The 14665-nt window shown below is 41.6% G+C and overlaps 1 protein-coding gene across 1 annotated transcript in view; it reads right to left on the bottom strand.

Moving 5' to 3' along the window:
* Nucleotides 1-2467: 2467 nt before the first annotated feature.
* Nucleotides 2468-14665, bottom strand: part of LOC149128608 (rho GTPase-activating protein 20-like) — a 31557-nt gene continuing 19359 nt past the window's right edge. The window contains exon 3 of the mRNA XM_089314225.1: nt 2468-2768. Coding sequence (XP_089170351.1) covers nt 2731-2768 — 38 coding nt within the window. The 3' untranslated portion in view covers nt 2468-2730. The remainder of the gene's footprint in view (nt 2769-14665) is intronic.

The raw sequence follows: 14665 nt of genomic DNA, 5'->3' as shown, positions 1-14665 counted from the left end.
TTGGTCTATCCATCTGTTTCTGTACCAGTACCATACTGTTTTTTTTTTTTTCTTTGACAGGCAGAGTGGACAGTGAGAGAGAGAGACAGAGAGAAAGGTCTTCCTTTTTGGCGTTGGTTCACCCTCCAATGGCCGCCGCGGCCGGCGCGCTGCGGCCGGCGCACCGCGCTGATCCGATGGCAGGAGCCAGGAGCCAGGTGCTTTTCCTGGTCTCCCATGGGGTGCAGGGCCCAAGCACCTGGGCCATCCTCCACTGCACTCCCTGGCCACAGCAGAGGGCTGGCCTGGAAGAGGGGCAACCGGGACAGAATCCGGCGCCCCGACCGGGATTAGAACCTGGTGTGCCGGCGCCGCTAGGCAGAGGATTAGCCTAGTGAGCTGCGGCGCCGGCCAGTACCATGCTGTTTTGATACCACTGCCCTGTATTATGTCCTGAAATCTGGTATTGTGATGCCTCCAGCTTTGTTTTTGTTGTACCAGATTGCTTTAGCTATTCGAGGTCTCCTGTGTCTCCATATGAATTTCAGCATCATTTTTTCCAGATCTGAGAAGAAGGTCTTTGGTATCTTGATTGGTATTACATTGAATCTATAAATTGCTTTTGGGGAATGGACATTTTGATGATATTGATTCTTCCAATCCATGAGCATGGAAGATTTTTCCATTTCTTGGTATCCTCTTCTATTTCTTTAAGGTTTTGTAATTTTCATCGTAGAGATCTTTTACGTCCTTGTTTCAGTTTATTCCAAGGTATTTGATTGTTTTTGTAGCTATTGTGAATGGGATTGATCTTAGAAGTTCTTCCTCAGCCATGGCATTGCCTGTGTAATCAAAGGCTGTTGATTTTTGTGCATTGATTTTATACCCTGCTACTTTGCCAAAATCTTCTATGAGTTCCAATAATCTCTTAGTAGAGTTCTTTGGGTCCCCTAAATAAAGAATCCTATCATCTGCAAAGAGGGATAGTTTGACTTCTTCCTTCTCAATTTGTATTCCTTTATTTCTTTTTCCTGTCTGATGGCTCTGGCTAAAACTTCCAGAACTATTTTAAATAGCAGTGGTGAGAGTGGGCATCCCTGTCTGGTACCAGATCTCAGTGGAAATGCTTCCAACTTTTCCCCATTCAATAGGATGTTGGCTGTGGGTTTTTCATAGATTGCTTTGATTGTATTGAGGAATGTTCCTTCCAAACCCAGTTTGCTTAGAGCTTTCATCATGAAAGGGTGTTGTCTTTTATCAAATGCTTTTTCGGCGTCTATTGAGATAATCATATGGTTTTTCTTCTGCAGTCTGTTAATGTGGTGTATCACATTGATTGTCTTGCACACATTAAACCATCCCTGCATACCAGGGATAAATCCCACTTGGTCTGGGTGGATGATCTTTCTGATGTGTTGTTGCATTCTATTGGCGAGAATTTTATTGAGGATTTTTGCATCTATGTTCATCAGGGATATTGGTCTGTAATTCTCTTTCAATGCTGCATCTTTTTCTGGCTTAGGAATTAAGGTGATGCTGGCTTCATAGAAAGAATTTGGGAGGATTCCCTCTTCTTCGATTGCTCTGAATAGTTTGAGAAGAATTGGAGTCAGTTCTTCTTTAAATGTCTGGTAGAATTCAGCAGTGAATCCATCTGGTCCTGGCCTTTTCTTTGTTGGGAGGGCCTTTATTACTGCTTCAATTTCTGTCTCAGTTATGGGTCTGTTTAGGTTTTCTATATCTTCCTGGTTCAATTTAGGTAGGTTGCATGTGTCCAGGAATCTATCCATTTCTGATAGGTTTCCCTGTTTGCTGGAATACAAGTCCCTGTTGTAGTTTCTGATGATTCTTTTTATTTCTGTGGTGTCTGTTGTTACATTTCCTTTTTCATCTCTTACTTTATTGATTTGGGTCTTTTCTTTTTTTAGTTAGTTGGGCCAATGGGGTGTCAATTTTGTTTATTTTTTTTCAAAAAACCAGCTCCTCGTTAACCAATTCCCCATGGATGTACTTTCAGGTTTTTGATCCACAGGTTAGATTATTTGTAAAGCATCTCTGAAAATGCTCAAGCACTCAGTGTGTTCTTAGGGCATCAAACCTCCACTCCATCAGTCCTGGATTCCTGCCTTTGCCTTGCTCGTCAGCCTCATTCCATGGCATAGGCCTCCAGCTCAGCTAAGAATTCATCTTCGGACAGCCTATCTATTGTGCTTTCATCCCTCAATTTTTTTCTCCATTAGCCAGTGAAAGCAATATGATGTCACCTGTTGTCTTCAGTTAGGCAGTACCTTATGCTGGTTAAAAGTCTGAGCTTTGAGGCCAATGGCCTGATTTGAATCCTGATTTTTAACCCTGAGTATGCTAACATAACCTTCTATACCTCAGAATCTGTATAAAAAAATGGGGATAATACCAGTATTGCGAGAAATGATACAGGTATAAGGAAACATTTATTGCAGTTACTTTCACATACACAGTATATCCCAAGTGCTGAGTGTATCAGTATTCCTGTTTAGTTGGTTCTCGTCTGCCTCCCCTTGGCTCTGTGGTAGCATGTACTTCATCCTCACTGTAGTCTCAGGACTTGGGACAATTCCTGAGATATAGTACCCATTACATATTTGTTGTTGAATGAAAAATGGCTGAGACTCCATTCTTGTTCTTGGAAATATGTGACTAAAAGAATGTTTTCTTACATGCATACATCGCACAGAGTTGTCAAATTCAGCACAAAATAGGAATGCCTTCTGTTCAACTGTGTTGTGGAGTTTCCGGCCAAATAGTAAAATCTGAAAAAGAATTAGGAATTATTTATATCAGAAAGTTAACCATGTTGGCTATAATTATATATTTAACTAAAATAACAAGCAGTACATCACTTAACTTTACAGCAAAGAATCTATACAAGAGGAGTTGTAATTTACTTAGCTTCAAAACATGTTAAAGGTGGAATAATCAGTGTAATTTTGGTGTTAAGTATATTTTAAATGGTATAGATAAGAAATTTCCATTTAGGCTGACTGCTTTGTCATAGCTTGCACAGGATTTTTCCTGGTTTTTGCATAGAAAGTCAGATGTCCCAGCAAACCTGTCAGTCATCAGCTGGCCAGACTGCTTTGTCAGCCCCTTGCTGCAGTCTCTCAGATGTAGTCATATTTTGTACAGTGTGTTTTGTAAAATGGAAAGAAATGGATAGAAAAGTTTTGATCTAGTCCAGAGTGACCTCTCCAATAGCACATCTAGACCACAAGACCCCTCAAGAATCTGTTCAGGATACGTAAGATTTGGAGTCACTTGAGAAAATACTGTAGCACTCAGTAAGACTCCCAGCTGTCATCTGAGGACTGAGGTGGCATGGCTTTGTTTCCTATCCTGCAGCTAATCTGTTTATTACAAAGACAATATCAAAATATTTTCCCTAATACTAACCCCAATTCACTGACTCCCTACCTTGAGGGGGACAAAATGGAGGGACAGAGGATGCAGGCAAGGGAGGGGAGGAGAGAGGGAAGTTGGAGGGAGGGTAGTGAGGCAGAGCAAGGGGAGGTATGAGAGAGGGTGGGAGGAGAGGGAAAGAGGAAAGGAAGGACAAAAGGGAGGAGAAAGAGGAGGGGGGATAGAAGGGAGAAATGGGGTGGAGGGAAGAGTGAAGGGAGAGAACTGGTGAAGGGTTGTGGGAGGAGAGTGGGTGGCGGGGGGGAGCGGGGTCAAACTGAGGTAGCTGGACCCCAGGAATTGCTGGGTGCACACGGGAGCTGAGGTGGCTACCAGCCTATGTACAAAAATGGCGCCACCCCCCCCCCCAACTGGCTGCAGGTCTCTTCTATAGCGGGGTTGGGGGGGGAGATCTGCCACCCCCCCATCCCTGGGTGAGCGGTCACCCTGCTGTATTGGGGTATCTGGGTGGGACTCTAAAAGTTGTGCTCCACTAAGCTCTCCCTCCCACTGTATCAGGAGTGCTGTGGTTCTCCTGGAGTCCACTGTCACCTAGTTTGCTGGGGCAGGTCCTTCTTCCTTGGATCCAAGCCGGTGGATCTTTTGCTGCATGCCTGTTCAGCACAGGTCTGGACCATTTATACTGCGTTTGCAGGATCTCCCACTGCAGTGCCCCTGCAACTTTACCCTGAGATTGTACTTTCTCACCTTTTTAAAATATTGATTTCATCTAGCTTAAATCAGACCATCCTGTTGCTATTCTGCCATCTTGGATTTCTCTACTGGTGGATTTTATATTTGAACTATGGCCTTGTGGCTTAATGGATTGTCTGTACCTTTAGTGAACCCAGTGGCATGTGAGGAGTTGGCCCACCCAGCAGGCTCTGGTGAGTGCTTCAGGGTGGGGCAAGAATCCAGGGTGACAGCAAAGTTGGGCACGGTAGACCTCTATTGTCAGCCGGAGGGAGGGTATGATCATGTCTGTTGTCATCATCACAACCTCACCTTCCCTCTTCCAAGGAGATGAATGGGGTTAGTCTATAGTAAGTACAACCCTCACCCGTGCTGTCACATGAACCACACAAAGATCTGTGCAGTATTCAGTGTGAGGATGGAACCCTCTGCAATGACCTACCCTGGGCATTCAAGGAGAGTGAACATCTTGACACTAGATACAGTGGTTTCTCAGATACACATTATACCCTACATGCTATCATGCAGTCACAGAATTCCCATAGTCACAAGGCTCCCACCAAAATACTGTGCAGAGGACCCTCTCTTCTGCACCATGAGCCTGCCCCATCCAGCTATGAGCAGAGTCAATGCCAGAGCTGACTGCCTGTGGATGCTCCACCTTGGAAGTTTGAGCCCCGGAGCCTGTGATAGGATTGTGAGGTGCCCCCATACTCTCAAGCTAAGTGGGTGCCCAGTCCCCTGTCAGCCCTCCAAGCCCAACTCAAAGTCAGTGGGAAATGTGAATTTTTCCCTCTGGTAAAATCCCCTAGTTGTGTTTGAGAGTTAATATAACATTTGTTGGTGTCAAGCTGGTGCCTTCTCCCTACTGGTTGCCAGGTGCCCTGGTGGGTTGATGGAGAGAAAGAAAGGTGCACTTCCTTTTCTGGATTAGGTTGGTGCCCTGCCCCCTACTAGAGCTCCAGGTCAGACTCAGAGTCGGTGTGGTCAGGAAAGTTCTCCCTCATGGAATATCACAGTAGCACGCTGCCACACTCTACCCTCACCTCTCTGAGAGGTGTTTCCTTCAGCCATCAGCTGTGGGAGTCATGTGTGGTGTCCTGCTTGTTGCTGTGCACCCACTCCTTCCATGCTGCTCCATGGTGTCTCATCTATTTCTGTATAATTTCCATTCCAAACTTCTCTCCACCTCTCCCTGGAAGTGAACTTCCTTTGCTTTGCTTCTGCTTTCTTCCCCTGGTCAGAGTTAGCATGTCTTTTCCCTATGAAACCATCTTGGAATCCTCTTTTTTTTTCTTCTTTTGCTTAAAATATTTCAAAGGATTTGTTTTCTAGCTCGGATATTCTTTATTGTGTCTCACCAAGCGTGTGCTTTAAGCTTTCCACTGTATTTTCTATTTGATATATTGATTTTTTCATTTCTTTAGCTTTCCCCACTATGCCAAAGCACCAGCCCCAAATTCTTCATTTCTAATGTTTGATTTTTATTTAATACGTCTATCTCTGAGTAAAATTCTTCATCCATGTCATATATAGATCTCTTTATTTCATGTACTTGCTTTTCTGTGTTGTGTAATTTTATGATCATCCTTCTGAGTTCCTTTTTAGGCATTTTTTCAAGGTCTTTGTCTTCATATACTTCTTCATATTGAAGTGCTGTGTTCCTTTTGGGGATTCACATTATTTTCTTGTTCATGTTTCTTGAATTTCTATGCTTATTTTTAGGCATTTATGGAATCACCTGTTGGTTTTCTTCTCTGATGGCTTTTTTCTTTGACATACACCTCTTTGGCTTAGTGGAGTCTGCTCCTTCAGTGGATATCCCAAGGTGTGTTCTGAGTGGGACTAGAGAGCTTTCCTCATTACTTGAGTGGGTCAGCAGTTCAGGATGACACCCATGTGGGCATGGTAAATCTAGATTGTCAGCAGGGGGGTATGATCTTACTGGATAGCATAATCAGAACCTCACATCCTCTCCGCCAAATTGATAAATGCCTAGGATTTGCCAACAATGGCTATACGCCACACCCCTGCAAGCACATCTACGCAGTCCTCAGTCTGAGCATGGAATTCTGTCATGACACACCCCAGGCACTCCCGGAACTGTGAGCCTCTGAAGCCAGATAACATTGATTGTGCCGAGATCCACCTGGACCCCACACTGTCTCAAACACTCAGAATTTCCATAGTGCACAAGGCTCCCATGGTCACGGAATCCAGGGCATCCACTCAGCACCATCTGCCAACGCTGTACACAGAACAGCGGCATTCCTGGAGTCTGCTGCATGTGGGTGCTCTACTTTAGCAGTTTGAGCCCACGTGCCTGTGAGAGTTAGAGGGGAACACCTGCCAATCCTAACTGGGCCCACTGCCAATCCTCTAAGCCAGACTCACAATCACTGGCTGATCCCTCTGATAAAATCTTCTAGTCACTTCACTGCTCCAGTTAGGATGGTGATTTCTCCCTGCTAGTCACTGTGTGCCCTTGTTGGGGCATGGGGAGAAAGAAATGAGCTCTCCCTTCATGGAGTTAGGTGCGTACTCAGTTTCTCTCTACAGCTGCAGACCAGACTCAATCAGTGTGATTCACAGGGTTCTCCCCTCAGGCATTATCACCAGTGACACAGGCTGCCAGCCTGCTCTCACCTCACTCTCAGAAGATGGCATTTCCTCCAGCACCCTTTGGTGGGAGTCACTGGTCGTGTCCCCAGTTGCTGCTGCATGTTCTTACTGTTTATGCTGCTCCACAGTGTCTCTTCTTTCTGTAGAATTCCCACTGCAAACTTCTCTCCAAATCTCCTATGAGAATGCATTTCCTCTGCTTTTCCTCAGTTATCTTCCAATGGTCAAAATCAACATGTCTTTTACCTAATCAGCTATCTTGGATCCTCCTGGACATTTGAATGATATTACTCTAATCCATCAGTAAGGATATCTATCCATTTTGGGTGTCCTTGATGATTTTCATCAGTGTTTGATAATTTTCAATGCAGAGATTTTCACTTATTTTTAAAAGATTTACTTATTTATTTGAAAGAGTTAGAGAGGAGAGGCAGAGAGAGAGAGAGAGAGGTCTTCCATCCAATGGCTCATTCCCCAATTTGTCGCAACGGCCGGAGCTGAGCCAATCCAAAGCCTGGAGCCAGGAGCTTCTTCTAGGTCTCCCACAAGGATTTGTGCCATCTTCTACTGCTTTCCCAGGCCATAGCAGAGAGCTGGATGGGAAGTGGAGCAGCCAGGTCTTGAACCAGCACCCAAATAGGATGCCGGTGCTTCAGGCCAGGGCGTTAACCCACTGTGCCACAGTGCCAGCCCAAGATGTTTAACTTCTTTGGTGAAATTTATTTCTAAATGTTTGATTTTTGTGTGTGTGTGGATATCGTGAATGGGATTTCTTTGTTGATTTCTTTTTCAGTGAGTTTTTTGTATGTTTATTTTGTACCTGCAACTTTACTGAGTTAATTTATCAATTTAATAGCTTTTTTGAGTGTTTAGATTTTTCCATGAACATCATGACTTCTGCATTCTAGAATAATTTGACGTCTTCTGATTTTGATGATCTTTCTTTCTAATCCATAATTGTTCTCATCAAATACTACACTGAATAAATATGGTGATCCTGGAATCCTTATCTTGTTCCAGATCTGAGGTGTTGGGTTTGTTACATATAACCTTTATACTTTTGAGTTATATCCTTCTATACCTAATTTGTGGAGAGATTTTAACACCAAGGGGTGTTGAATATTATAACATCTTTTCTATGCATCTATTGAAGATGGCAATATGGCTTCTGTTATTCATTCTGTTTTTTGCAATTTATGACATTTACTGATTTGTGAATGTTGAACTATCCTGCATTTCTGGGATAAATCTCGATTGTGATATATCATCATTTTGATGTGGTTTTGGACTAGACTTGCTAGTGCTTTGTTGAGAATCTTTGCATCAATATTTTTTGACAGGCAGAGTGGACAGTGAGAGAGAGAGAGAAAGGTCTTCCTTTGCCATTGGTTCACCCTCCAATGGCCACCGCAGCCGGCGCCATCCTCCACTGCACTCCCTGGCCACAGCAGAGAGCTGGCCTGGAAGAGGGGCAACCGGGACAGAATCCAGCACCCCGACCAGGACTAGAACCCGGTGTGCCGGTGCCGCAAGGCGGAGGATTAGCCTACTGAGCTGCGGTGCCAGCCTTGCATCTATATGTTTTTATTTAACCTTCTCAGAGGGACCACTCCTAGATGGAAAGACCTCTGCATGAGCTTCTTTGCTTCAGCATATCTTTTTTAAAAGATTATTTATTTATTTGAGAAGGAGGAGGGGGAGAGAGGAAAGGAGAGATATCTTCCACCTGCTGGTTCACAAATAGCCACAATGCCTGGAGCTGGGTTCATCTGAAGCTGGAAGCCCAGAGCTTCTTCTGGGTCTCCCACATGGGTGCAGGGAACCAAGCACTCAGGCCATTTTTTCACTGCTTTCCCAGGCCATTAACAGAGAGCTCAGTGGGTTAATGGAGCAGCTGGGACATGAACTGGCACCCATATGGGATGGTGCCACTGCAGGTGGAGGCTTAACCTGCTACACTAGAGTGCCAATCCCAGTGGGAGATTTTTTTTTACGAAGATTTAACGAATACAAATTTCACAGGTACAGCTTTAGGAATATAGCAGTACTTCCCCCTTCCCCCCCCATACCTGTCCCACCTCCTACACCCTCTCCCATCCCACTCTTCATTAAGATTCATTTAAAATTATCTTTATATACAGAAGACTGACTCTATACTAGGATTTCAACAGTTTGCACCCACACAGACACACAAATTATAAAGTACTGTGTGAATACAAGTTTTACTGTTAATTCTCTTAGTACAACTCATTAAGGGCAGAGGTCCTACATGGGGAGTAAGTGCACAGTGACTCCTGTTGCTGATTTAACAACTGACACTAATTTATAATGTCAGTGATAGTCTGAGGCCCTTGGCATGAGCTGCCAAGGCTATGGAAGCCTTGAGTCCACAAACTCTGTCAGCATTTAGACAGGGCTAAATGCTTTTCTTCAGAGAAAAGTACATTCTTCTTTGGCCCTTTTCCACTGGAATTTCATAGAAATCCTTCATGTAGATCTGTTTTTGCCACAGTGCTCTCATGCACTTTTCAGCCAGATCTGAATGCCTTAAGGGCTGATTATGAGGTCAGAGTGCTGTTTAGTGTGTTTGTCATTCTATTATCCGGCTGTGTGGCCTGCTTACCAAGTGGATCATTCTCTCCTTTTTAATTCTATTGTTATCAGACACTTGGTCTTATTTCTGTGATCCATTTGCTATTTAAAAAAATCTATATGATCAGTTACACACTTAATATGATCACTTTAATATGTAAGATGGCACTAGTACCACCCAGCTGCATGGGATTTGGAGACCCATGGCAATATTTTAGCTTTACCATAGGGTAAGTCCATTTAAATATGTGCCAAAATGAACATCCCCTGCCTCTTATTCCCACTCTTAGTTTTTACTGAAATCTATTTTCAATTGGATTTAAACACCTATAAATAATTTTGTGTTAAGAGTTCAACAAATGGTATTAAATAGAAAAAATAGTAAAACATAAATAAATTGTTCGACAGTCAAGACAAGGACTGTTCAACTAATTGCTCCTCATAGTGTCAATTTCACTTCTACAGGTTTCTTTTTAGGTGCTCTGTTAGTTGTCACAGATCAAAGAGAACATATATTTGTCCCTTTGGGACTGGCTTATTTCACTCAGCATGTTGTTTTCCAGATTCCTCCATTTTGTTGCAAATGACCAGAATGCATCTTCTATCACTGTGTAGTATTCCATAGTGTACATATCCCATAATTTCTTTTAGTCTTCCATTAACAGGCATTTATGTCGATTCTGTATCTTAGCTATTGTGAAAGCAGATAGCTTTTTTATTGGCTGATTTAATTTCCCTTGGGTAGATTCCAAGGAATGGGATGGCTGGGTCATATGGTAGGAATATATTCAGATGTCTGAGGTATCTCCAGACTGCTTCCATAGTGGCTTTACCAGCTTGCATCCCACCAACTGTGGATTAGGGCACTCTTTCCCCCACATCTTGGCCAGCATTTGTTGTTTGCTCATTTCTGTATGAAAGCCATTCTACCAGGTTGAGGTGAAACCTCATTATGGTTTTGATTTGCATTTCCCTGATGGTTAGTGATCCTGAACATTTTTTTCATGTGTCTGTTGGCCATTTGGATTTCCTCTTGAAAAATGTGTATTTAGGTCCTTGGACCATCTCTTAACTGGGTTGTTTATTTAGTTGTTGTGATGTTTCTTGATCTCTTTATTGAGTCAGTTATTAACCCTTTATCAGTTGTATAGATTAGAAATAATTTCTCCGATTCTGGTGGTTGCCTCTTCCCTTTCATGACTGTTTCTTTTGCCATACAGAAACTTCTCAATTTGATGTAATCCCAGTTGCTAAATTTGGCTTTGATTGCCTGTGCCTCTTGGGTATTTTCCAAGAACTCTTTGCCTATGCCAGTAATTTGCAGGGTTTCTACAATATTCTTAACAACTTGATAGTGTCTGGTTATAGATTTAGATCTTTAATGCATGTTGACTATCTTTTTGTAATGTTTAAGTTGGAGTCTTGCTTCATACGTCTGCATATGGAAATCCAGTTTACCCAGCACCATTGCTGAAGAGACTTTCCTTGCTCCAGAAATTGATTTTAGTTCCTTGATCAAATATAAGTTGAATACAGATATTTGGATTGATTTCTGGGTTTCTGTTCTATTCCAATAGTATATCCATCTATTTTTGTACCAGTACAAGGCTGTTTTGATTATCACTGCCCTGTATTATGTCTTGAAATCTGGTATGATGATGCCTCCAGCTTTGTTTTTGTTGTATAAGATTGCTGTAGATATTCGAGGTCTCCTATGTTTCCATGTGAATTTCAGCATTTTTTTTAGATCTGAGAATAATTTCTGGTATTTTGATTGTTACTGCATCGAATATGTTAATTTCTTTTGTAAGAATGGAATTTTTGATATTCTTCCAATCTATGAACATGGAAGAATTTTCCATTTTTTGTTTTTTTTTTTTAAATGTTTTGTAATTCTCACTGTAGAGATCTTTGACATCCTTGGTTGAATTTATTCCAAGTTATTTGATTTTTTGTAGCTATTGTGAATGGGATTGATCTTAGCCATGGCATTGTTTGTGTATACAAAGGCTGTTGTTTTTGTGTATTGATTTAATATCCTGCTACTTTGACAAACTCTGTGAGCTCCAATCATCTTTTGGTGAGTCTTTTGGATTTTCTATGTGTCTGATAATATAGTTTGACTTTGTCCTTCTAAATTTGTATACCTTTGATTTATTTTCTTGCCTGATGGCTCTGGCTAAATCTTCTAGGACTATATTGAATAGCAGTGGTGAGAGATAGCACCCCTTTCTGGTATGGAATGTCAGTGGAAATGCCTACATTTACCCATTCAATAGAATGCTGGCCATGGGTTTGTAATAAATTGCCTTGATTGTGTTGAGGAATGTTCCTTCTATACCCAATTTGCTTAGAGTTTTCATCATGAAAGGGTATTGTATTTTATCAAATGCTGTCTCTGCATCTATTGAGAATCCTATGGTTTTTGTTCAATTTTTTTGACAGGCAGAGTTAATGAGAGAGACAGAGAGAAAGGTCTTCCTTCCATTGGTTCACCCCCAAAATGGCCGCTATGGCTGGTGCACTGTGTCGATCCAAAGCCAGGTGCTTCCTCCTGGTCTCCCATGGGGTGCAGGGCCCTAGTATCTGGGCCATCCTCCTCCACTGTCTTTCCGGGCCACAGCAGAGAGCTGGACTGGAAGAGGAGCAACCGGGACAGAACCGGTGCCCCAACCAGGAATAGAACCTGGGGTGCCGGCACCACAGGCAGAGGATCAGCCTAGTGAGCCACGGTGCTGGCCTTTTCTTCAATTTATTGATGAGATGTATCACATTGATTGATTTGTGAATGTTAAACCATACCTGCATATCAAGCATAAATTCCACTTGGTCTGGGTGGATGATCTTTCTGATGTGTTCTTGCATTCTATTGGCTAGAATTTTTTCGAGGATTTTTGTGTCTATGTTCATCAGTGAAATTGGTCTGTGATTCTCCCTTTGTTGCATCTTTTTCAGGTTATGAATTAAGGTGATGCTGGCTTCATAGACAGAATTTGGGAGAATTCCCTCTCTTCCAATTGTTTTGAGTAACTTGAGAAGAATTGGAGTTAGTCCTTCCTAAAATGTCTGGTAGAATTCAGCAGTGAAGCCATCTGTTCCTGGGCTTCTCTAATTACTGGTTCAATTTCAGTCTTGGTAATGGGACTGTTTAGGTTTTCTATGTCTTCATGGCTCAGCTTAGGTAGTTTGTATGTGTCCAGTAATCTATTCATTTCTTCTACTTTTCCCAGTTTGTTGGCATACAGCTCTTTGTGGTAATTTCTAATGATTTTTTTATTTCTGAGGGGTCTGTTACATTTTTTTCATCTCTAATTTTGATATTCACCTTTTTTTAAGTTGGGCCAATAGCATCTCAGTTTTGTTTATTTTTTAAAAAATGAGCTCTTCGTTTTGCTGATCTTTTGTATTGTATTTTTGATTCTGTGATTTTAATTATTTCTTTTCTCCTACTAGTTTTGGGTTTGGTTTGCTGTTTCTCTAGATCCTTGAGATACATTGTTAGCTCATTTATTTGGTGCTTTTCTAATTTCTTGATGTAGGCACCTATTGCTACAAACTTTCTTCCTAACACTGCTTTTACTGTTTCCCATAAGTTTTGATATGTTATGTTGTCTTAAATTTTTCCAGATCTTTATTTTCTTTGACCTACTGTTCGTTCAGGAGCATATTGTTCAGTCTCTGTATTTGCAAATGTTCTAGAGATTCCCGAGTTGATTTCCAGCTTCATTCCATTGTGGTCCAAGAAGATGAATGCTATGATTTCGATTTTTTGAATTTGCTGAGACCTGCTTTATGGCATAGTATGTGGTCAAGCCTAGAGAAATTCCATGCACTGGTGAAAAGAAGTGTATTCTTCAACTGTAGGAAAAAAAGTTCTGTAGAAATCTGTTAGGTACATTTGGTCTATAGTGTTGATTAAACCTATTATTTCCTTGTTGATTTTCTGTCTGGTTGAAATACTCTACTGCTGACAGAGTATTGAAGTCCCCCAATACTACTGTATTGGAGTCCTAGTCTCCATTCAAATTCTTTAACATTTCTTTTAAATAGCCAGGTGCCCCATAATTAGGTGCATATACGTTTATAATAGTTCAACAGAAAGATTTAATTGATCCCTTAATCATTGTTAGAAGAGACAAAGGAGGGCACTATACAGTTTTTGTGTTAAAGCCTATGCTGTGTGATATTAAGATGGCTAACCAGCTATTTTTGGTTTCTGTTGTCATGGAATATCTTTTTCCACCCTTTCACTTTCAGTCTGTATGCATCTTTGTTGATGAGATTTTTTTTGTAGTCAGCAAATAGATGTGTTTTGTTTTTTTAACCCATTAAGCCAGTTTGTGTCTTAACTGGGGAGTTGAGGCCACTTACATTCAATGTGACTATTAATAAATGATGACTTTACCTTGCCATTTTCCCAAAAACATTCCTATTTTTTACTTTGAATTTTGTTTGAACTTTTACTGAAAGATTTTCTTACTTTACCTTCTTCTGACCATGTTTGTCTCTTTTGTGCAGCACATCCTTAAGCATCTTTTGCAGGGCTGGATGGGTAGTGACAAATTCTTTCAATTTCTGTTTGTTATGGAAGGTCTTCATTTCATTTTAATTCATAAATGAGAGCTTTGCAGGGTATAATATTCTGACAGTTTTTTTTTTTTGTTGTTAAGACTTGGCCTATATCTCGCCATTCTCTCCTAGCCTATAGGGTTTCTGATGAGAAGTCCTCTGTGAGTCTAATTGGAAATCCTCAGAAAGTAATCTGGCATTTTAGAATCTTCTCTTTCTGTTTTCTGTGGTGAGTTTGATTACATTCTGTTGTGGTGAGGATCTTTTCTGGTCATGTCTATTAGGAGTTCTGCGTGCTTCCTGTACTTGGATGTTCCTTTCCTTCTCCGAAATAGGGAAATTTTGTTATTATCCCATTTAAAAGGCCTCCTGATGGCCCAAATGCTTGGGCCCTGCACCCGCATGGGAGACCAGGAAAAGCACCTGGCTCCTACCTTCGGATTGGTGTGGTGCGCTGGCTGCAGTGGCCATTGGAGGGTGAACCAACAGCAAAGGGAGACCTTTCTCTCTGTCTCTCTCTCACTGTCCACTCTGCCAGTCAAAAAAAAAAAAAAAGAAATCCTTTCTTTCCTCCATGCCTTTAGGAACTCCTAGAACCCATATATGAAGCTTTTTATAATATCCTGTAGATTCCTATTAGTGTTCTTAGTTTTTTTTTTCTAATTTCCTCCTCTTGTCTTTGGTTTGACTGTATAATTTCCTGTGGTTTATCTTCTAAGTCCGATATTCATTCTTCTGCTTCATTGATTCTGTTAAGGCCCTCAACTGCATTTTT

This window comes from Oryctolagus cuniculus, chromosome 1 (genome assembly GCF_051225735.1).
Source record: "Oryctolagus cuniculus isolate XC-2025 breed Fujian yellow rabbit chromosome 1, ASM5122573v1, whole genome shotgun sequence".
In the NCBI taxonomy this organism is placed as follows: domain Eukaryota; kingdom Metazoa; phylum Chordata; class Mammalia; order Lagomorpha; family Leporidae; genus Oryctolagus; species Oryctolagus cuniculus.
The sequence above is the reverse complement of the archived record's forward strand: the minus strand, read 5'-3'. Positions and strand labels throughout refer to the sequence as shown.